Below are 23,706 nucleotides of genomic sequence, written 5' to 3'. Positions count from 1 at the left end.
GGGCCGGGGGCGCGGGCGGACGGGAGTGTGTGTGTGTGCGGGCAGGGAGGGAAGGGCCGAGCCAAACCCGGGGGCTCCGGGGGCTCCGGCGGCACCGCCGCCACTCGTCTTATCTTCTGCTTTGTCCCCCGCGCCGCAGCTCCGAGCCCGGGACCCGGCCAGCAGGGGAGACAGGTACATGCTGGTCACTTTCGAGGAGCCTCCCTACGCTATCAAGGTAACCCCCGCTCAACCCTTCCTCCCGCCGCTCCCCCCCGGCCTCCTTCCGGCCCCTCCGCGCCGCCGTGGGCCGCTGTTGGCGGCCGCCCCCGGCTCCCGCCTCGCCCTGGCTGCCGGCGGTCCGGGAGAGCTCGGCACACAGGGGCTCTGGCGGCGGCGGCGGCAGCGCTGACATCAACATGGCCGACATTTTTCCCTGTGTGGTGTGTGAGCAGCAATGAACTGTGGGGGATATTTAGTCAAGTTGGGAGAAGTGACAGCAACTCCGAGGAGAGTTCAGCGTGGAAGGGGCGAGCCGGGGAAGGACCGACTGCAGTCCGGAGAGCCCGGCCTCGGAAGGAGATGGCATTTCCCTTCTCCCCACCAGGGCGGGGGGAGGACACGTACAGCGGTGGGTCCACATGACACAGGACAGTGAACGTGTTTGAGGTTGCTTCACAGTGCAATCGGCTTTCATCCAGAAAGGGCAGTAGGAGAGTGCAAGGTTTGTGCATCGGTGATTTCACAGAAATTTGTCCTGTGAAACAACGAACAAAATCTTAATTTGATAGATGGAGAGCTCAAAGGTTTAAGATAAGTTCATCTTCTCAGGCTTTATGAAATGACATTGAATATTAGTAACTTATGAGGTGTTTTGTTAGCATTTCTGGTGAGATGCATGCATCAACAAAGGCACTTCCTCATTTAACAGGGTAGTTAAAGCTCAGATCCGGAGAATAAGTCTTCCCACATCTCTCTTTTCAGGCCGGCTGGAAGGAAAACCATGCAACGTTTATGAATGAACTGAAAAACCTTCAAGCTGAAGGACTTACGACTCTTGGCCAGTCCCTAAGGACAGCTTTTGATTTATTAAACTTAAATAGATTAGTAACTGGCATAGACAACTATGGGCAGGTAGGTTGACTGTTAATAGGTGGAAAAAATCATAAAACACAAACTTCCCAGAGACCAAAATGTGCATCTTAATGGAATACTCCATGTTGGGGCTTCAAAAGTTATGGAGAGCTCATACACTTTGAAGAAATGCGGTCACTGACTATAGTTTGGTACCCAACATCTCCTGTTTTTTCCCAAACTTTAGTTATTCCTCATTTTTTCACCTGTCATGTAGCCTTCAAGTTGACCTTCTCAGTTAAACTTTGTCTTCTTTTGCGTCACGTCTCGGTTTCAAAACTGTAACTGGTGAGCCTGGTGGGGTCGTGAAAGCTTTACGTTCTCTGACCAGTGCTGTAGAATCACTTAGGAGATGAGCTATTTTTCTGACACTGCAGGCTTGAAAGTACTGAGCTGAGCACAGTTTTCCAAATCTTTCTCTTTCCAATGAGTTCACTGCAACCTTTTTCTGTGTACCTGTATTTCTATAAATCTACTGGTTGCATTGGAGCTTTGAGAAACTGCTTTTTCTAATGTCTATATTGCAGCTATCCCTTTAAAGCAGGACTCTTTGAGGGGATTGGTCAGCATTCTTTTGCTTAGTATGAGTTTCTAACAGACAAACTCTAGGTTTAACACGTGCTTAGGAAGCATACCCAGGTCTTTCTGACACTGGCTCAAACGCTGGATTTGTTTTGTGTAAAGGACATAACAGTAGGCAAAGCGTACCATATTATTCACATAGGATGTACTAACATGCAAGGATTAGTTACTGCTCTTGGTATTTGATATGGGAATATGACAAAATAAGTTCCCTTTCTGCCTCTCCCCTTTCCAGTCTAAGCAGAGTGTGTGATAACATGCCTTGTTTATTTGGGAGGGGAGTTTCTCTCCCGTGGTGCGTTGCATGGCTTTTCCACTAGGTGACCAAGTGAGGGTAAACGTTTTTAAAATGCCGGTTTAGTGATGAAAGTCGGAAAAAAAGTGCTAGTTCCGTTGCCATCAGCTGTCCTCTTCTACATGTGTCTGCTAATCTCTCCCGTTTTCCGATGTGTGGTTACATAAGCTCTGTGAAGCTTTTCTGAACACTGGACTTCAGGTGCAATTGTTACTGATAGCTATAGCACTCCAAACCTGTGTCAGAAATTTAGGTAAAACAGCTGCATTCAACTACTGAATCAAGTGGGCAGCTGAGTTGCCACGACTGTTTTGACTCACTGGTAGTGTGCATTACTGCAAACAGCTGCTCTGGAGCAAGGACTTTTTCTCTGATCTTACTTGGTTACAAGTCTATCTGGACTTTAGCTCACTTTTTTTCTTTGCACATGTGTTGCTTTGTTCCACATGTGGAGCTGGTTGTTGAAGAGGTGCTCACATATGCAGTCATTTGACTAAAGACAGATTTTTACTGTTTTTAGTGTTTGTAAAAATAGATTAATATATTGCAAGTGCCAGGTCATCTGCTGCAGAATTCACAAGTTCCCATTTTGGGTCTATCAAAATAATGTTTTTTTGTAGACCAGATCAAATTCTGGGGCACTTATAACTAGTCTTTCAGCACTCACAGGATGAGATCCAGGGCGGTTAATTCCTCAGCTTCACAATGGCCTTTGAGCACTATGTCGTATCCTGTCAGATGCCTGTCATTCGTGACTACTCTCAACATAAATGGGTATTTAAATGTACATGATATGAGAAATGTACAAAACCAGGGTAATAAAAGTGATTGTAATGCTCAGTTGCATTTGACATAGTTTTCACTGAGGACATAAAGTGCTGATTCACTTCCTAAAAGCAGTTGCAAATATTAAGACCATCAAATATTTGAACGTGTAACCGAAACATAACAGACACATTTGAAGAGTGATTATCTTAGAGTGGGAGGAAAAGATGATTTTGCAAAAATGCAAACTTTTAAATTATCTTAAGTGTGGTATTGCTTGAAGTAATAAATCTAAACTGTTACTAAGCTTTTCTCTGAAAAAAATCTCTCTGACTTAACATCTTTTGACTATCACACTTATTTTGGTGCATTGGTGAGTGTCTGAGATACTTGCCAAGATAATTTGCTTCACATGTATGAATTGTATAACAGAATTTCATTGCACATGCAAATGGCAACATGAGATATAGGCTTGATGGGATTGTCTGGCTGTGTCATCCAAAGGCATGATGTCCCTTTGCTGAGTATGAGCAGTTTGTTTAAATGTCCGTGTGACTTGCTATACTTGATTTCTTTCAAAGCAGACCAGAGTTCTCCATCAGCTGACCTCCCAAACAAGAGTGATTCTGAAATGGAGGAAAATGTCCTGCTTCATGTTTTCTTGCAACATCAGTGTTTTTGGATTTTTAAATAGAGTACTTACATATTACTTTTTCAGTAAAGTATTGACTCCGTTGCTCGTAAGATTGAGTGTACAGCTGTATTGGCTGACCACGGTATCACACATTCAGCTCTCAAAGAGGCTCTGTCAATGCATTTAGATTGTCAAGATCCTGGAAACTTTTTTATAAGCTGCTTCTGATGTTAGTGCTATTGTGTGGCTTTATATAAGCCCTTTGCCTTATCTAGGGTTGTTATATCCCCATTTTTGTGAAGATTATTGTCAGCAAAAGATTTTGGAATGTACGCATGTTTTAAGGTGACTATTCCTTTAATTTTTTTATCACTTTCAGATTGTTAAAATCTGTATTATATTGCTTTAGTCAGGTAACAGTTACATTTTTTTCTACCACATCGTGCTTTGTAGTGATTATGATAGCAGGAGAATGAGCCTTCAAATAGGGTGTCAGCCTTTTGCATTCACTAAAAATAGTTGTCCTGTTCACCTCTTGCATTTGTATAAAAAGCTTAGGAAAAAATACAGGACTTGGATGTCTTCAGGAAGAAAGTGATTTAAACATAAGAAGTTCACCAAGATCTTACTTTCATATCATGCAAAACATACTTGATTAGCCCAGTTTGTGCATAGCTTATTGAATTATCATTGTTCAGCTTGTCCATTGTTTCTGGTAGTCTGAAATACCAAGCCTTTTACTGGTAGATTTTCTGTTCTCTTGGAATACCCTCTTAAATCTTAGAGCTGAGACTAATTCAGCAGTACATGTGTAGTCAAAGTTTAGCTGAATAGTTTCATTTGAGGCAAATGTGCAGATTTTTATAGTTGATGGGAAGGTTAAATAATAGATGTGTTTCTGTGGAAACACAAAACATGAAAAATGTAACTGCTGTTGTAATAGTGTAAGGTGTTTGAGCAATTTATGTATTTCACTTGCTTGCAGTTTGTAGTGAAGCTCCTAGGACTGAGCTCTGACTCTTAAGGTAGGTAAAATATGTATCAATGGTGTTCTGATACTTTATGTGCAGAGGAGCAACATAACACTACCAAAATTTGCATTTGATGCATATTTGAAATTGTTCTGTTTTTCTCGTGCCCTGTGTTTCACTTTGCCTGTTATTTGAGTAATGAAGGTCTTGACTGTTTTTTCAGTGGCATAGCATAAAGTGAGGTTTAAGAGGATAAAATTCCCTCATCTGAGTGAATTTTAAAGTGTTTGACCTGATATATCAAGGTGTTTTTTTCAGGGTGAAATTTTATTTTAATATTGCAGCTGGAAACTGTTCTTCTCAGTAACATAAGCTTTCTGTGAGCTTTCTATCTCACTACTGTATCTTGCATGTATTGTTCAGCATCAGAATTATTACTGATAGAGTAAAACTGGCCTAGAGATGAGTTTGACTTCTAAACAAATTTGACGTAACAAAGGCACATGCTAAATTGTTTTGAAACAAAGGCAGCTGTAATGTTGCTATAATCCAAGCGGACTTGCTGTTGTTCATTCGCAGTGACTAATAAGGTGCTCTCTGCATTGAGACTAGTACTAGAATTCCTTTGCTTTAAACCACTGTGTGCAGTCTTGGTAAAAGCCTTTTTTCTGCAATGCATTTCACATGTATGCAAGCATAACAGAACTTCTGAGACAAACTAAAATCCAACTGGAATTCAGCTAAGAATACTTTGGTGAACTTAGAAATAAACTGGGGGCTGGAAGGACCTGCTTCTCACCTGGGAGTGGAAAGGTGTCCCACATAATTTTTGAACTCCACAAGTTATTTTTTTCCAAGGGTTTTAGTCATACCATGTATGATCATCTTGGGTTAACTGCTACTTTGTAGTTCTCTCTGAATATATGAGTAGACTCATTTGTAAGTACTGTAACAGTATTGCTGGTGTATTCTCACAGTAAAACTCAGTGCTGATCTGTAGAGGTCACCACAATGGCTTAAGTACTATACCAAATACATGTAAAAAGCATACTTAGGAGATAAGTCTGATTGTGCTTGTAGGCACACAACAGTATTGATTTTAAGTCATATGTTGTGGACTGACTTCTTGCTTATGTGTCAGAGATCTGCTTTAATAAAAAACAACCTAGCAATTACATGAAATATTGCCCCTTAACACTGTATTTAATATGCTTTTGCATTCTCTTCAAGTTGTCGAGCAGATTTGTTTTCCGTTTGGTTTCCGAGGAAATATACTGGATTTCCTTCTGAATTCTGAGGAGTTTTCCTGACTTTTAGAAGTCAGAGTAGTTCGAGCATGACTTTTGCCATGGCATTCTGAGGTTACAAACACTGCATTGAAATGACTAGTGTTGAGAATCCATCCAAATCTGGAACCAAAGCTTAGGTTAGTGTTTCCTGCTTTGTCACTCTGTCAGAGTTGCACAGGAAATTTGCTTCTTGTGTTGGAAGAAGTGGAGGTTTGCACTTCGAGAGCAACTTACAGAGTAGTCTTTTTTTACCACTTCCCAAAAATCCCAAATGAGACAATTTCAGACAACAGAAAAGAGCAAAGCAGGCTTAGACAGGGTAATCGCAGAAGTGCATATATAAAAGGCTTTACAGTGTTCTGAGGAATAGAAATGATTTTAATGTGAGCCTATGTGCCTATTAATGTCAAAGATCTATATGTGAAGTGCTTTTGAAAGTCAATCTTTCTAACCTCCTACCTGATGAAATGAAGCATATAGCTTCTAATTTATACTTTTTAGGCTGTAACCTTTAAGCATGCCATCTTGTCTGTTCTTGAAATGTTTCTGATTTTCCATTTTATAGTATCCTTTAATGAGAGCTGCAGACACTGTATTGTGAGATGGGACATCATGCCTTTCCGTGTTCCCAGGGCTACGGAGTTCAGTGATGGTCTCAGCGTTCACACCGAACTTGAGTGTTCTTAAAATTCAGTTTCTAATGTTTTAAAATAGTTTAAAAGCTGAAACAGACTTACAAAAAAATCCTTATTTTCTCTGATTACAATGATCTCATCAATCTGTTTCAATGGCAGAAGTGAGATACTCCCTTGTGTTCTGAGTATCAAATATACATTGACCACTTTGAATCTTTAAGTGTTCAGTACTTAAATAAATTTGTGGAGGGAGCAGTGCTGTAATGTGTTCATTATGGCCTTGATTTTTAAGGGTCAGGTGAGTACATTCATGCTCCAAAGCTTGAGTAGATGATAGAGATGTCAGTCTCTGGCTGTTATTTTTGGATGTATGAAAAAGTTATTGGAGAATGTCTGAGGAGAGTTCAGAGTATCAAAATTTTGTCTTTTGGCTTGACTTTCTGTCTTAAAGTCTTTGCTTCAGGTTGTTACAGACTCCTTGGATATACTGTCTTTGTTATTTGGGTGCTTCAGGGTACTGTGCCATAGCTGAAGTACTCTTGCACTTCTTACAGGCAGTTGTCAGGGAGGCAGAGCTAACAAGTATTGATGCAAGCACCAGGAATTTAGTTATATGAAGTACAAATTATTTTTTTTCTCAGTGTCTCTGTTATATTTACTTTCTTTAAGCTTGTTTTCACTTATCTGACCGAATGGTCGCATTCAGTCTTGAACATCTCTTGTAGATCTGTGTGAAGCTTGGAAGAGCTGTTAACTTGTGTGTGCAAATTTCAGTTCATCTGAGTCTCAGTTGAGACTATGGTTGCATTGCTTGAGAATATTGCTTGCTGTTGCTTTTTTTCCTGTACGTGTAATGATTTGTTCTTCCCATGTCTGCATTTCCCACTTAGAATAAGTGTGACTCCCAGCTTGATTTTTAGCGTCATTTTGTCTGGCCCCTCTTTCAAGATGTTTTTGCCTGTGTGTGCAACTGATTGGCTTGTCATGTCATTTACATGAGTTAATACCTAGCTAATGCACAACTCTTACCAAGTGTCCAGTTGTCACTGTGGACAAAAAAAACCCACCTATATTAAAAAGTTCTTGATTCTTTTAAGTGGACTAGCCTGAGAGCCATAATATTTCTGACGATCCTGTAGTACCTTTCTGTGATGTCCACAAAGGATATAATGTATCTGTAAGGTATTTCTATGCATCAGAATATTTTTAGTTAATTCTAAGTATTGACAGCAAATAGCATTTCATATTTCTTATGATGTCTTTAATCACTCTGGTACCGTACAGTTTACCTGTAATGGACTAGAGTTCTCAAAAATGTATTGTTTAGGCAATTTCAGTCTTACATTAATGAGCACTCAAGTGCCTGTTGCCTAAGCACCTGTTTTCATTCTAGAGAGAGTGTGTCTGGCTGGGTTAATTGATTTGCCCTATCTTAGGCTTAAATCCATAGTGGACTGTAAATTCATCTATTTTTTTCAGTGTGGAAACTAGGCTAGGTGTACAGCTAAGCTAAAATAGGTGAGAAATTGCTGACTGCAAGGTATGATACCGGCTGTAGTCAGGAGCCTTGAATGACTGTGCTTGGGACACTGGGTAGGAAAGATTTCTGGGTTTTGAGAGGACAAGAGGATTTGTCAACATCTGAGCCTACTGTAATGATTCTAGTATGAATGGTGAGTTTGAAGCTTGCAGCACTGCAGTGGTAGGTAACTAGAATAAAAGTTAAACAAGTGTTGATTATGTCTAACATATTTGGGTGACAGAGCACTGGAACGGGTTGCCCTGAGAGGTTGTGGGGTCTGCTTCTCTGGAGACTTTCAAAACCCACCTGGATATGTTCCTGTGTGAACTACCCTATGTGATCCTGCCTTGGCAGAGAGGTTGAACTTGATTTCTGGATGCCTCTTCCAACCTCTAAAGTTCTGTGGTTCTGTGATACTTCCATTGCTTTGAACATTGGAAGTTTTATAGAAGACCTGTCTAGCAGGAATGGTGGTGCAGATGAAGTCTTTAGTATGGAATACACGGATGTACATATTGCAGATAATGCTTAATGTCTTCTTGTTGACTTGCCTGGGAAACTTTTACCCCAGTAATGTCATTTGTTACCTGCTCAGTGTAACCACTGCTGTTGTCTTTAATATAGAATATTGTCTTTACTTATCTATATGTGACTGCTACTGCATGTGGGTAGCAGGGTGTTAATCTAATTATCCAATAATGCTGTTTGAGGATACATTGCCTGCTTTGTCAATGTTGTCTTGAGTCAAAAAGCTGAGTTGAACAAATCGAGAATATTGGTCATTGCAATCAATTAAGAGTACTGACGTTGTTCTTTGATGCTCAGCACGTATAATATGAGTGAGAAGTGCCCATGTTCCACCAGTATTCCTCCCTTTGGACTCTAAATTCTATAACTCTGACCTCCCTGTGTATATTTATATGTAAGCCATACTCCGTGTAGCTGCTTGCCCTTCTTCTGAACCTACAGCTGCTCATGTGCTCGTAGTTGTGCCAAACTTGCTTCAGGTGGTCAGTATGAGTTCATGTAGTACAGTAAGTAAGAGGTTGATCACATCCTTAATAAGATGGACTGTGAACTGCATGGTTCAGAATCTGTTTTAAAACAGCCAAGTTGCTGCTGCTGTAGTGGTGATAAACTCGGAGGGAGCTGTGGGGGAGTCTTAGGGCAGTTAAGAATTGCCCTATGCTTGTGCCTCAAGGCACTTTCAGTAGCTGGTCAGTACTCTGGGTTCGTAACCCCCAAAAAAGATGGGAATAGTTTTGTATACAACTCTTTAGCTTTTCCTGCTGTAGGTGTTTCTCTGTGTGTGTTTGGGGTTGGTTTTCCCTGTGTTTTCCCTACTCGGTGTCCTGGCAACTGTGAGACTCAGTATCTTTCTCCAGTATATGGAAAATATAGGCCTGACTTTGCATTGTCCATTGCACTGACTGAGCCAGGACTGGCTATATGAAGTCATTGCTGTGAAGCAGATAGGCTGCAGTAATTATGAACTTGATCCAAGCTTGACAAGGTCAGTTGTTTTTGGAACAAAATGTTCAGGAATATTTTAGGAAATATGACCAAATTCGTCTTTAAACCCAAGTTCTTCGTAGCTGACTTTTTGAAGTCATGGTTGGTGTGACTGTTTGTTTTAGCTTTTTTCTTTGTTTTTAAGTATATAAAAGCCCAAATACAACTTCTCTTTAGCAGCTTACATTTACTACATTCAGCTAATTAACTTTAGAAGTCACCAGGATTCGTTGGTTGATTATCCGGTTTCAGATGATTCCAGTGGTGATTCATTACTGATCTGTAGCAAACTGATAAAGTGCATCTTCACTATTTTTTATTTGGCAGGGGGAGGGAGGATTTTTTGGCTAGTTGGTTTGGTTTTGGTTGATTGTTTTGGGGTGTGTTTATTTAAGAGAATCACATAATTGTGAAAGATTCAAGGACTTGCTTGAATTTGGAACTTAACAAGGACTTGATCTAAAGTGGAGCACTTAGAAGTTAATCAAGAAGTTATCACTTATATAACATGTTATTTAGAACTCAATTAAATTTGTTCTTAGATGAAAGAAACAGGACAAACCTTTATACTAAACTGGTGTTTTGGAACCTGAGTTAATAATGATGGGGACAGTATGAGTTAGGCACATGAAGACATCAGTGTATCTTGAGATTTTGAATTTGATGTCCTAGTAAATCACAGCATGTGCTCATACCTTTTATTGTTCAGTATGAACGTGCCTTCTGTTTTCACATGTATGCTACTCACTAAGGGGATTTTGTATTCCAAAATTCTCATTTCTTGCATTGAATCTTTTTCAGGCTGCTTTGGGTTGCTTTTTTAGTTTGTGTTAGTTTCGTTCTCAGCACAGACTTTGAGTACAATTTCAGAATGTCTGAAGTTGTGCAGTTGAATAGTTTTTAGGCAGTACATTCAGTGCCAGACTTGGAAACAAGGAATGTGTAAATTTATGAGCACCTGTAAGAACAGTGTTAACCACAGAGAATGTTTTGTTGTAAGTTCCAGGATGGATGTGCAATGAAATCGTTGCCTATAGAATGCAAACCTGCAAGCTCAGGTGAAGCAACCAACAGCTATGTTTTAAATGTATTTAGTTGCTATTTTTTTTGGTAATTATCTGGGGAAACAGTTGCTGTTTCTCTTTGCTTGCACAATTCAGATCAATGTTTTGTCTCTCTAGTATTTTTAATTACAGAAGTAATATCTGAGTGGATATTTGATTTTTGCTGTAGGGCTTTTAGACTGGACAGGCCAAATATATATATTTGAAACGTCAGTAGTTAATTGAGGCCTTAAATGGTTAAGAAAATGATCACTTTGAAAGTGTTTAGGAGGAGTAAGTGATTCTGAAATACCATCTATTTTCCTGAATACCTTACATTTCCTGTTCCGAAATGGAACTTATGTAGCCTATATTATGGTGGTAGTGGTTGTTGCTCCCGTTGTTCTTAAAAGTGATTGGTTTGCTGAGTTCGGTTTTTGACTGAGCTTTTAGAAAAAGATTGCTGTTGCACCTGTTCTGTTTTGAAACCCTTTTGCTAACTCTTCCTTTTCTTGTGCATGTGTTTTGTTTAAATCTGTAACTCCCTTGTTCCAGTCACCTGAAATGTGGAAAGCTTCAGTTGTGCCATCAAGTTAATGTCCTACCTACATGTGCAAAAATAGTTTTATTTGCTGCTAATCTGTAGTGCCAGTAAAGGATGAAGAGAAACCCATAGAACTTTGTAATCCTGCACAGACATTCCAAATAAGAAGCTGTGATTGGTGGTGCATATCTTGGATGTTGTAGTAACTCTTAGGCATTTGCAATGTACTTATCTAAAGAATTTTCCAGGATATGAAAAATTGCTTTGGCTATAATAACCTTGCTGTAACTCTAAGAAAGAACAGCTGCGCCTAGCCGAGTTTAGGTTTTGAAATCTCACCTCGTGGAGCAACCATCTTTTTTTGCTAGTTGTCCTTACTGCAAAATCATTGCTGTTGATACTCTGTCTTTTGGAGTGTGAGTGAATGCAGGAGGAATGAGCACTTGAGCAGCCTTTTCCGTTCCTCTCGGAGAAAAAATGGTGAGTTAATGGAAGCATGAGTTCAGACCTTGATTAATTCTAACAGACTTTCTTAAAACTGTTTACAGTTATTTTTTTCAAAAGATCAGATATTTTGAGAGAGAATACTATTTTATAGCTTCAAAAGCACCGTGGAATACAGCTGAACGTTTGTGGCTAAGGCCTTTCAAAAGAAGTGCCAAGTGCAGTGACAGCATGGGCTGTCCCTGGTGTTAGAAACTGTCAACTAGCTGTTGGAGTAAACACGTAGATCGAGGCACTAGGGCTCAGGAATTATTTCGTATTTGTACTTCTACAATCATTTAAGGGGTTTTAGATATACAGAGTTCTAGAAAAGTATTTACCTGTTTCTATGTACTCGAGGTAGCATTCAGACAGGGTGCCTTGTGTCTCGTGGTTACTCCATCACCTCACACAAGGATAGATTTTTTTAACTTGTGCCCCCTCTGCTGGCTGGCTTTCCTGTTACAAAGTAAAAACACGAGTTTACCTGGGTGAGGTGCTCTGATACCCTCTTCTGACCGAACATTGATGATAAAAGCCTGTTTTACGGAGGTAAATCCAAGAAAACATATGTGAGTCCTCATCTGAGAGAGACAGCAGTGTTGGAATTACTGTTTTCATAGTGCTTTCTTATTGTCGTGGGCCCAGTCAAGTCCTGCAGCTATTGTCAGATCTGTTTCTTTCCCCCATACCTCAGCTGAGGTGTTCTGATGCTTTCACCCACTGCCTGTGTGCATTGTTGCACATCCGAAGGAACGAGATCTTTGTGAGATTTGGGACTATGGACTTTGACCTTTGAAAACCTGCAGTTGTTCTCCACACTTCTGATAGCAGTTGTTTTCCCCTTAAGATGAGGAGCTCCCTTCTTCTGGATGTAGTAAGGAGCTCTCTCATATTGCCTCTAACAGGTGATAAATTTACCTGTGTTCTCCCTGCAGCCTGTCAGAAGGTTTCAGTGTTCTGATGAAGAATGTACTGCAGATGTTTGTGGACTACAGTTAATAGTAAGATTCTTCCTACTGTCCTGCAGCTCTTTCAGAATATTTGAGTATTTTTTAATTGATGGCAGTGTAATTTCTGGAATGGTGTTTTGTTAGATTGTTTTGTAAGATTCCAATCTGTGACCAGTCTGGCATGTATCTCTGCATTAATCAGGCACCAAGGGAGAATTCTGGTTTAGGTTAACATCTCTTTTATGACTTAAAACTTCATAATGGACTTCAAAACACTTATATTCTGTTTAAAACTCAAACTGATTAGTGTATCTTTGGTTGAACTGTTTCTTAAGGCTTCTGAAAGTGCGTCTGCTGTACATATATCTGATCATCTACTAGTAGGATGGAATTGCTGCTGCTGCAAAACTGTGTTGTGTATTGAATAATCAACAGCATCAAGGGAATGCATCAAAATCTCAAGGACAGCAGAACAGGCACATTAGCAACCTTCTGATGTGTGAAGCCTGACTTAATCCCAAATAGAATTCCAGTATATTACTCAGTTGTTACTCAGGCCGAAATTATAGAAGTCTGTCTGACACTTCAGTGGTTCTTGTTGATGGGGCCAGTTTCTAGTCCTAAACAGCCATGGCAACTAATAAAATTTCAAAGCATTTTTTATCCTACATGTTCAATCACTTAGATAAGACCATGAAGTAGTTGGGAGGTGCTGTATGTTTTAGGCCACAGAATCGTGGAGCTCTTGTGAGAAGTGAGATTTACCAAAACAAATGTGCTGGTAGAATCCAATGGCCATTACTGTTCTTTTCTTCCCCCCTATGTATGCTTGTGTTCTTGTAGATCACAATGTTTCATAGTATGTTTGTGCAAAATATTCACTAGGTGATATGTATGCAGTGTAGCTTCACCTGGGAAAGTTGCTGTTCAAAGACATTTTGCTTCTTAGGAAGTAGGAGGAAAGAATTTAGTACTCTACTGAAGTAGAAAGTGTATTCATTCTTGAGTGCTATGGAGTGTGTGTAATACATGTGTGATCATCTGTCTACATATATTAAAAAAAATCTTAGAAGTAGCTTTTGCAAGCAGTTAGATTGCCAATTATGAATTAACTAAAATACCACTATGGTGCCAGCATGGTGAACTGCATGACTTAGCAAACAACTGTGAATGCATAAAAAGCAGTTGATTCTATAGGTCTTTGTAACTATATTGGTTCCTTCTGCAGAGGTGATAAAAAATAGTTGCTACAAGTGCAAGTGGGACAAGCAAGAAGTTGCTCCACCTCTTATATAGCTGACTGTCAGAGCATAGAGCAGCTGTTAAATACCTCTGTGCAGTTGACTGACAGTGTTCTGCCTTGAGTGATGATGGGGAAAGACTCCAATAAACATTAATGTTTTAGACATTTCATGACTTTATTAAGGTGTGACTGAAGTTTCTAAGTGAAAGCTCTGATGGATTTGGACCATCTGTTCTAGTTTGTTGAAATTCAAGCTCAGTATTTCGGTGTTTAGGCTGTTTCTGGTTCTTAAAGAAATAGCTTTAAAGCTCCTAATTTTGCCATCATTCTGACTTTCAGGTTTCATTTCGAGCTACTGTTCTTGAGCAATGGTTGCTCACAGATTCTCAGGAGCACTTATGAGAATCCTGACCTTTTGAACAAAAATACCCCAAACCTGACCCTATAAAAACTTAGGGTGCACTTCTGTGTTTCTTGGTCAGATGACTAAATTTAGTGGCAGTTAGGTTTGATACTTCTGAAAACAAAAGGGTTTTCTGAGGTAATTTAGTATGGATGTGCCGTACAACTGTTAAACTTCCTGGTGTACTTCAATAATTGCATACCTTTTGGAGCTTTCATTGTGATCTGAAAATTAGTTTTGTTGGTTTTTTTCCCATTGATTGTAATGTGTTAAAAATCTGCACTCTATTTTACTTTGAATGCCTAGACCTTCCTGGGGATGAAGGTTTTGTGCTACTAGATACTTTATAGAGTAGTTGATTGTTGAGCATGTCATTGTCAGTCTCTGACTTGGCAGTTTCCTCTTTGGTACTTTTTCTGCCTCAGCCATTTCTTGATTATCAACACTTCTGACCCTGAAACCAATATTTAAAAGACCACTGAGATAACACTAGTTTTAAAGCAGTTCTGTTACTGCATGCATAATACTGGATATTTGTGCTTCTGAAGATTGCAGTTGCTCTTGAATTGCTTTACCTCTATACTTTGAAGAAGAAAAAAGTCTGAGTGTATTTCTCAGTCATGCTGAAACTTAGTACTAGTTTCTCACAAAAGCAAATTCTTAGTTTCAAGAGTTTAACAAAAGCAGCAGATTTTCTTGGTAATTTGATAGATTTTCTGGCTTGAACTGAGCCTGCCTCTGAAAGCACTGTGCAAGCTGGGGTGGACTGGCTGTACCTCTTGCTGGGATCCAGTGTGAACAGTGGAGAGCTCAGTGGTGCAGTGTATTTGTTTTGTATTATCTGAGCACAGAAGTACTTCAGCTGGAGACAAGAAGTGGCAACCACTGTAACTGAGTTGCTTTGTGATTTGGAACAAATAGTCGTGAAGCTGTCAGGACGTTAAATAGAATGCACCTTGTGTAACAGATAAGTGAGTTTTAAGGCTTTGAATCTCTTGCCAAGCTAAAAAGAAACAAGCAAGCTTGCAAGATTGCCCTGATAATGATGCTGAGTTTTAAATGGCTTTCTTCTAAATAGCGTTATGTGAGACTTCTTTTTTTCTTGGTGCATATATATCCTGGAAAATGCAGATTGTGGGTGAATTAAAAAAACCCTCTTGCATCACATTATAATACTTAGTAGCTGAGCAGGATGATCAGTCATTAAAAACTTAGATGCTTCTTCCTCAGTACTTTTTTCAATGCTGTTAGAACCCTTCAGAGGGAAAAGTATGTTATTGAAAAGAATTTACAGTCAGATTACTCTAGCAGCTATTTAGAGTGAGATACCACGCGGGCCACTTTGCCTACATAAGGCAATTAGCTGAAGTCCCTGTGGGAGCTAGTTGCCATTGAATTTCCAGCTATAAAAATAAGCAGTCTGTAGTTTTTCAAAAATACTTTTTAAGCAAGTCTTAAGCTGAAAATGAATCTGGCTAGGGATGTTAAGTGGAACAAGAAGAACTTCTTCAGGTATATTAGTGAGAAAAGGAAGGCTAGGGAGAACGTGGGACCCTTCCAGAAGACAAATAGAGAGTTGGTGACAAAGGATATGGATAAGGCTGAGGTGCTCAGTGACTTCTTTGCCTGAGTCTTCAACAGCAAAGGCTCCAGCCAAAATGTCCAAGTCCCAGACGTCCAAAGTAAGAACTGGGGGAAGGAAGATCTGCACCCTATAATTGAAGATCATGTTTGTGAGCAGCCCAGGAATGAATGTGCACAAGTCCATGGGGCTGAAAAGATTCACCCACGGGTCCTGAGGGAACTGGCAGAGGAAGTTGCTAAACTACTGTGTATCATATTTGAAAGGTCATGGCAGACTGGTGAAGTTCCTGCTGACTGGAAAAGGGCAAACATTACACCCATCTTCAAGAATGGGAAAAAAGGATGACCCTGGGAACTACAGAGCAGTCAGTCTCACTTCTGTGCTTGGCAAGATCGTGGAGCAGATCCCCCTGAAGGCTCTGCTAAGGCCAATGGAAAACAAAGCGGAGGTGGTTGGTGGTAACCAGCAATGGCTTCACCAAGGGCAGATCCTGCCTGGCAAATTTAGTGGCTTTTTATGACGAAGTCACAGCAACAGTGCACAAGGGAAGGGCAACTGGTATCATCTACCTGGACCTAAGGCATTTGTCCTGCATGACATCCTGGTCACCAAACAGGAAAAACACAGACTTGATGGGTGGAGTACTGCTGAATAAGGAGTTGGCTGGATGGTGGCACACAGACAGTGGTGATCAAGAGCACAATGTCCACCTGGAGACCAGTGACAGTTGGCATCCCTCCGGGTCAGTGGTGGGACCAGTGCTGGTTAACATCTTTGTCAGTGATGCGGACAGAGGAACCAGTGCACCCCCAGCAAGCTGACACCAAACTGTGTGGCACAGTCGACTTGCTGAGGGGCAGGGATGTTATCCAGAGGGACCTGGACAGGCTGGAGAGGTGGGCCCAGGCCAAACTCATGACATTCAACAAGGCCAAGTCTAAGGTCTTATGCTTGGGTTGGCACAATCCCAAGCACAGATATGGGCTGGGTGGTGAATGGCTGAGAGCAGCCCTGAGGAAAAGGACCTGGGGGTATGGGTTGATGAAAATCTCAACATGAGCTGGCAGTGTGCATGTGCAGCCCAGACGGGGCGGGGTTCTGCCTCTTTGCTCTGCTCTTGTGAGACCCCACCTGGAGTACTGTGTGCAGTTCTGGAGCCTCCAACACAAGAAGGATATGGAAGTGTTGAAGCAAGTCCAGAGGGCCACAGAGATGTTCAGAGGGCTACAAGAGTTGGGGCTCTGCAGCTTGGAGAAGAGAAGGCCTCGAGGAGACCTTAGAGTGGCCTTCCAGTATCTGAAGGGGGCTACAGGAAGGCTGTGTAGGGACTATTTACAAGTTCCTGTAATGACAGGATGAGGGTAATGGTTTAAACTGGAAGAGGGAGATTCAAACTAGATGTTAGGAAAGGGTTCTTTACAGTGAGAGTAGTGAGACACTGAAACTGGGTTGCTGAGGGAGGTTGTGGATGCTCCCTCCCTGGAAGTGTTCAAGGTCAAGTTGGATGATGTCTTGACTAACCTGTTCTAGTGGGAGATGTCCCTGCAGGGGGCTGGAACTGGATGATCCTTGAGGTCACTTCCAACCTAAACCATTCTGTGAAAATCAGAGTTTAAAACTTGAAAATACTTTTTAATTTACTGTAGCCTGATGGGCAAACTGGGGTGAAGCCTGTGGCAGTTTAAATATAGCAGTGAAGTTACTAACCTAAAGTGTGTGTTCGCTCTCAGTGGCTATAATCTGTCTGAAAACAGATAGCAGAAGTAGCATTTTATGTGTTAGAATAGGCCTGTATAATGCTAGCTTAAATTGTGAGCAGTGCCCATATGTTTCCCAAGGTGTTGGTAGCGAGGCCAAGTTCATCTTTCCCCTATTTATTTTGAAGAAGTTGGGATTTCACACTTTCCATCTTTCAATTTCCTTTGTGGGAATGTAAGATGATACTAAAATTAGCTGCTGGATTATTTTTACTTTTGCAGCAAGCAAAACCTCGTGGTGGTTAGTTAGCTGTCAGAGTATGTTGTAAACAGACTTCTTTCTTTACACTTTGGCATACTGTGCTTATTTCCAGTGCATTTCAGCATATACCTGTAATCTGCCAAGGAGCTCGCAATGTGTGCTGTCGCTCACCCTTTCACTGAGTAACTGGGAGAACTGAGCCTTGCTGGAAAGGTGTCCTACCCATTCACAGGCAGTGGTGTCTCTGTGTGTTTCAAAGACTGTTTCTGAAATGTGCAAGTTCATAGTGTTTTGTTTTAGTAAAGTATTTCTGAAGGATTACAAAGAGCAAACATTTGAGTGTGGTTTTAGATTCATTAGATTGAAATACAGTTCTGAAATGGGAATTGGCAAAACTGCAGTTTAGTTGGTTTGGTTAAAAAATTGCTAAGTCCTCTGGAACTTGGCCAGATTTACTCAAACAGTTTTTGAGTTCTGAGGCCTTATAAATGAGAGGATTTTTTAAAAGGAATCATAGAATCCACCAGGTTGGAAGAGACCTCCCAAGATCCTCCAGTCCAAGCTATTCCCCAGCCCTGTCCAGTCAGCTAGACTATGGCACTAAGTGCCTCATCCAGTCTTTTCTTGAACACCTCCAGGGATGGCGACTCATTCAGTATGTCTTTGTGTAGCTGCGGTGAGGAGTGGGATAATAATCAGTGGTACTCTGTAAGAGGACATGGACATTGTTAGTTAAAAATAGTGAACCTCAGTAATAGACATTTTGTCTGGAATTATTGCCTGATACATTGGGTTTTGCTTCTTCAGGTGGACTGCAGATACTCATTACACGTTTCAAAATTGTGTGGAGTCATGCAGCTGAGTGAACTCAGCTCTCTTCACTTGTCTTTAGTGGTGAATTGTATACTCTGTGACTTGATTTCACAGTTCTTTCTGGAAAGGATAATATTTATAGCTGTATTGATGAGCTGAATGAAAGACTACTGTGTTTTCACACTGAGCTAGTGAAAAAGATGTTTCAAGGAGAAACTTTTCAGTGTTACTTAAACAGATGTGAAGGCTTCTGCAACAGTGCATTGCTAATGTTTCCACAGTTATGCCCTAATTGAGATGTGGAAATGTGACTGTCTTTGGGGTCAGAGTCTCAAATCAATTGTTGCTCTGCCTAGAGAGGAATGTTATTCCTATTCCGGCAAAAGGATATTCTTGCTTTACTGAGTGTGTTGCTGTATGACTTGACTTATGTTGGTGATCATCCATTGTACAAGTGAAATGCTTGTGAAATTACAACATATAAAGTGAGGAGTAAGTAATTTCTCCCTCAGATGTTTTTCTTGGTGCAGGGAAGGGTAGAAGGAGTGGAAGCTCAAGCTTAGAATCTCTAGTTTACTTGTTAATTCATAATCACTCTGAGCTGAAAATGTTTAAGGCTTAAATTTTAGATGGGTAAAATTGAGGAAGATTGTAGTTGAGGTACACAAAAGGGCTTAAAATAATGAGGATATTTGGACAATAGGAGTTGACAGTTTCTGTTTTTAATGCTTAGATTTCAGGTCGGACCAGAATATTGCTCTAAAGTACATTCTTATGATGTGAAAAGTCTAAAATCTTCTTTTTATCAATTGTCAGGTGTTTTTTTTCCTGAATTGTTTATTAGCAGCATTATTTTTATGTTCAGTATTCATAAGAACAGTAGCCTCTTTCTCTAGTTAGACACTTGGCTTTCAGTGTTATTTCACTGCAGTGTAATTACCTTCCAGTGAATTTTTTGCAGTTGTTGGGAACTGTTAGTTGGCAAAATAACATTCTATAGCTGTTCTTCAAAAACAAATAAGGCTAAATATTCTTAGGAAATTATTTTAATTAAGTGTATTTTGGGAACCCTTAAATTCTTGAGTAATTGCTTAAAGTGGATTGTAAACTTGCTTAGCCTGTGTGGGAGAGATTAAGTTTCACTGGTTTTGAGTCTTTTTGCTTTTTTCCATCTGTAGTAATTTTCTTTAAAAAGAAAATGTTAAGATTTTCACTAGGTTTTGAGAAATTAAGCAAATCACTTTAGTTTGCTGTTATGTAGTAAATGAATTACTGTAAATGTGGCGTTTCCACCTTAAACCAGACACGACTCACCAAATGTGTTGAATTGTTAGCTGGTATCTGTTAAAAGCACACAAGCAGTAGGTGATCCTTTGTGTTAAATGGCTTGTAAAAATGGATTTGAAACCTCTCAAGTTCTCTCTGTTTTTAGAGCAAATTGTAAGGATTTGTGAGACAGTTTGCCTCTGAAAGGAGAACTAGGCTGTAAGTCTAGTAGTTTTCTTCATTGTTTCTGAAGTAGAAGAAGGAGCCCTTAAGCTTGGCAAAAGGCAGTAGGACTCACTAAACAAAAACTTCTGCTGACTTTAACCCTGGCTAGGACTTCCTGGGTTTGGATTTGATGGGTACATGGATTTACTTTTGGATCCTCTCTTTCAGTAGCAGAAGCTTCTAGCATACTGGCAGTAGGAAAATGAACTGCCAATAGCAAATCAATTTCATTTTTGTTACAGCTAGAGTAGTCGAATATCTTGGTGCAATCACAGAATGTCTTGCCTTGTATGCATTACTGTTTTAAATGATTTGTATAAAAAGTCTATTTTTCAGTTATTTGTGTCTGAAGTAAGTCTTGCTTGCATGGTTGAATTGCTTTGGTCAGACTGCAGCTGGTACTGTCAAGAGTTTTCCTTAATGCTTTGAGAGTTAGTTCATAATTCAGGGGTTGTGATCACAAGTTAGAATCATAGAATGGTTTGGGTTGGAAGTGATCTCCAGAGGTCATCTAGTTCAGCCTCCTCTGCAGTAAGCAGGTTGCCAGAGTATCTCCAGGAATGGGGCCTCAGCCCCCTCCTGGGCAATCTGTTCCAGTGTTTCACCATCCTCACGGTAAAGCACTATGCAAACGCTTTGGTTGGTCATGCAGTAATTAAATCACGTGTAAAATCAACCCTGGAATAGGGAGAATTGGAAGTGTCTTTGGTTTCAAGAGAGTTGCTCCTCTAAGTGGCAGAATACTGCACTACACGTAGTTCTTCCAGGTGTGTGTTAACCATTTTTGCCATGTTTTAATACACATTTATTAAATACAGATCTATTGAGTGCCTGGCTTAATGTGGGTTAGCTGCAAAAAGATTCGTGAAGCTGTAGCACTGCACTTAGTGTGTGAGAATAAGGACCTTGAGTCTCGTTGTTTCGTTGGTGCGTACAAGTATCTGTTTAATGACTGAACAGAAGCTTAGAAGTTTGTTACATCATTTTAAATGAAATTGCCTTTTTTCCCCTTAGGGACGAAACCCCTTTTTTCTGGAGCCAGCAATAATTATAACAGTTACTGATGGAAGTAAATTAACTACTACCAGTGGGATACAGGAAGAGGTAAGAGCTGATCTCTGTTTACACTGACATGTACTAAATGTTACATTAGGATATGGCCTACAGTAGGAGCATAAATGATGCATCAGAAGTGTGTTCATTAATAGCTTAAGCATGCATGCTTTTTCTTTTAATTTGCATTAATTTTATGCAGTAGTACTACAGAAGTCCAAATTGCTCTTTTCCATGTCACTTACAACAGAGGTGTGCAGTAGAGCTGTTGCTCACTTGGATATTTTTATCCAGATAGTCCATGGCTTTTCAAATACGTTAACAGAAGAAATCAATTTCTGTAAGGTGTCTGTGCCTCTAACTGGCCTTGATAAAAGTTTTTTAAGTGTAGACACAGATTAATAATGCAATTTCCCTAAGGATGTAGCTACTAGGAAGTATGTAGAATAGGTACTGCTTTCACACTGGACTCTGAAGTTGATGATAATCAAATCAGTAATGTCCTGAAGAGCAACATAAGAGCTGAAGAAATGTGTTTCAAATTAAGTCTGTAGAGCAGTTAAAAACACAAGATCTTGATATATGGGAGTACTTGCTCAGACATCAGTCACACTTAGGGCTGTAGCAAGTGCTGAGGCACTGAACTGTTCTAATTTGCTGGCCATTTTGATTTCTCATCTTAAAAAGATGGAGGTCACTAAGAGCAGGACTGATCTGAGCAGCTCAGTGCTCATTCTGTACAGTAGCAGTAATAAAACCCCAATCAACACACCGAAAAACCCTGAAGCTCATTCTCTTTTCAGGGAAGAGGTTATTATGCAAAGGTCTGCCCTATAGCTTATGTGGGGAATTCAGACTTTTCCATGCACGTGGCATTTGACTATACAGATTAGCTTGTCATGCATCACTGTTCATTAGTTACTTGAATTTCTCCTAGTATTCTATTACTGTATTGCATTCTTCCAGTACTTAGTGATTCCTTGGTAAATGAGCAAATGTAACGATGTCGCTTTGTTGAGAGAACTGAAAGTGACCACTGCTCTTACTTCCTGCAAGACAAAGTGCAGGTTTCTTGGAGTGCTCTTCCATATGTATCTGCAGGGTATATATCTCATACCAGCAACGTATTTTTTTGTCTTTTGTTACAGCTGTACTAGTAGGAACATTCTTAATTTCCATGCTTTATTTCCAAAGCATCCAAGGATCCTTCTGTCTTTCAGGAATTATCTTTTGCTTTTGTCAATGCATCCCTATTTGGAGTCTTTTCCTAGTGTAACTTGAACATCCTTCACAGTTACCTCTGAAATTCAACATGCAGAAATGAATGCTAATGCAGTAACACAGCTCTGGAGATACAAAAGTCTGTTGCCTTTTCTTTTTTTTTCAATAAGAAAGCTTTTTGGTCATGTCTAAATGCCTCTTTCTCTTTAGGTTTGATTTTTGGAGAGGCTTTTCAGAGTTGATGTTGGAAGTGATCACATCCCAGTGGCTATGACGACAGTGTTTTACTTCCTGTGTAAAGTTTTTGTGGGCTAAGGCAATATATTTTTAGTTCTTTTAAAACTTATGTATAGGAGAGCTGACAGAACGTTGTTTTTTTGGGAAGCCTGTGAAGCCGGCAGGGAGCCTGGAGGCAAGTTTTCTTAAAGCTTTGTCACTCAGGTGAACATTTGCCTTCTTACCAATGAAATCAGCTTTATCACTATGGGAACACTGTCATTTGCCCTTGTGTGAGGCAGTCAAGCTTAAATCTTGTTTCAGAGCTCTTGCTGAATTCTTCAGATGTCCTCTTTCTCTGTGAAATTTAATAAGGGTTTTGCAGATAAAGAGCCTTACCTGTTCAGGAATACTTCTGTAGTTCAGTCTCTTTGCTTCTTCAGGCTAGAGACAGAAATTATGCAGTGTATGCAATTATCATCTCCACCAGGACAAGTTGGTGGGATTTTCAGTGCTGATGTATCTAAGAATGCCAGCATCAGTTCTATGATCATTATGGCACGTTGACCAGATTCTTTGGATTCACTTGTCACAGTGTGAGGAAGTGATGGGCTTGTACTACTGAAATACCGTCATTATTAGTGGTTTTATGCTATGGATTCTTCTTGGATTGGTTTTCATTTCTGACTTGATCCCTCATGTTGACCTTTCCTTAATCAAGTGTTCAGTTGATTTAAGGGATTTACCTTATTCATCTTTATATTAAAAAATAAAATGTCTTATTTCTCCAGATTTGCAGCTGCCACGTTTTATTCCCTTGTCTTCCTTTTACCCTCTGTTTTAAGAGGAAACATTAAACTCCCATTTGCAAGACTGAAATTTGGTTATTGACCTATTAGTGCATTATGATGAGCAATCATACAAACAAAAATTTAGCTGTGTGGCTTCTGTATGTTGCCATTCCTCTAATCTTTCAGTTTCCTCCTGTAAGAGGCCCTTATCAGTGATTTTTCTTGACTCCTCAAAACTGTTTGTCATCACATTGATCCTTCCCACAGTTGATCATCATGCATCCCTTCTGTAGTAACTGTAACAGGTGGCAAGGTTCTGCTTACTTTAAAAAGCAATCAGGAACTGTAAATTCTCCATATTTTTTTTATCACACAAAATATTGATTTGTAAACAAATTCAGCAGGAATCTGAATTGCTTCAGATCTCCTTAAATACACCTTCGCACCCTTTCTCCTTCGTGTTTTTCTGGTTAGCTGCAGTTGCTAGGGTCACAACATTTGGCACTGAGCCCTAGAAGTGATGACATTTCAGTTCTCTGTAACCATGAGCTCAGTGTGCACTTGTTTATGGTTAATGCTGGTATCAAAAT

General features: G+C 40.0%; 1 protein-coding gene across 6 annotated transcripts in view; it reads left to right on the top strand.

The window, feature by feature from the left end:
• The window catches only part of INTS6 (integrator complex subunit 6), a 44,932-nt gene that overhangs the window by 612 nt on the left and 20,614 nt on the right, over positions 1–23,706 (top strand). For all 6 annotated transcript variants that reach the window (XR_010309063.1, XM_064176262.1, XM_064176256.1 and 3 more), the window contains 3 exons: positions 140–217; positions 964–1,113; positions 20,850–20,939. Coding sequence is in view for 5 of the 6 variants with exons in the window: in XM_064176262.1 (XP_064032332.1) it covers positions 140–217; positions 964–1,113; positions 20,850–20,939 (318 nt within the window). In the remaining variant the exon portion in view is untranslated. The remainder of the gene's footprint in view (positions 1–139; positions 218–963; positions 1,114–20,849; positions 20,940–23,706) is intronic.

The sequence above is a fragment of the Pogoniulus pusillus genome, chromosome 3 (assembly GCF_015220805.1).
Source record: "Pogoniulus pusillus isolate bPogPus1 chromosome 3, bPogPus1.pri, whole genome shotgun sequence".
Taxonomy (NCBI): Eukaryota; Metazoa; Chordata; class Aves; order Piciformes; family Lybiidae; genus Pogoniulus; species Pogoniulus pusillus.
Note: the sequence above shows the minus strand (reverse complement) of the source record. Positions and strands in the feature narration are given on the sequence as shown.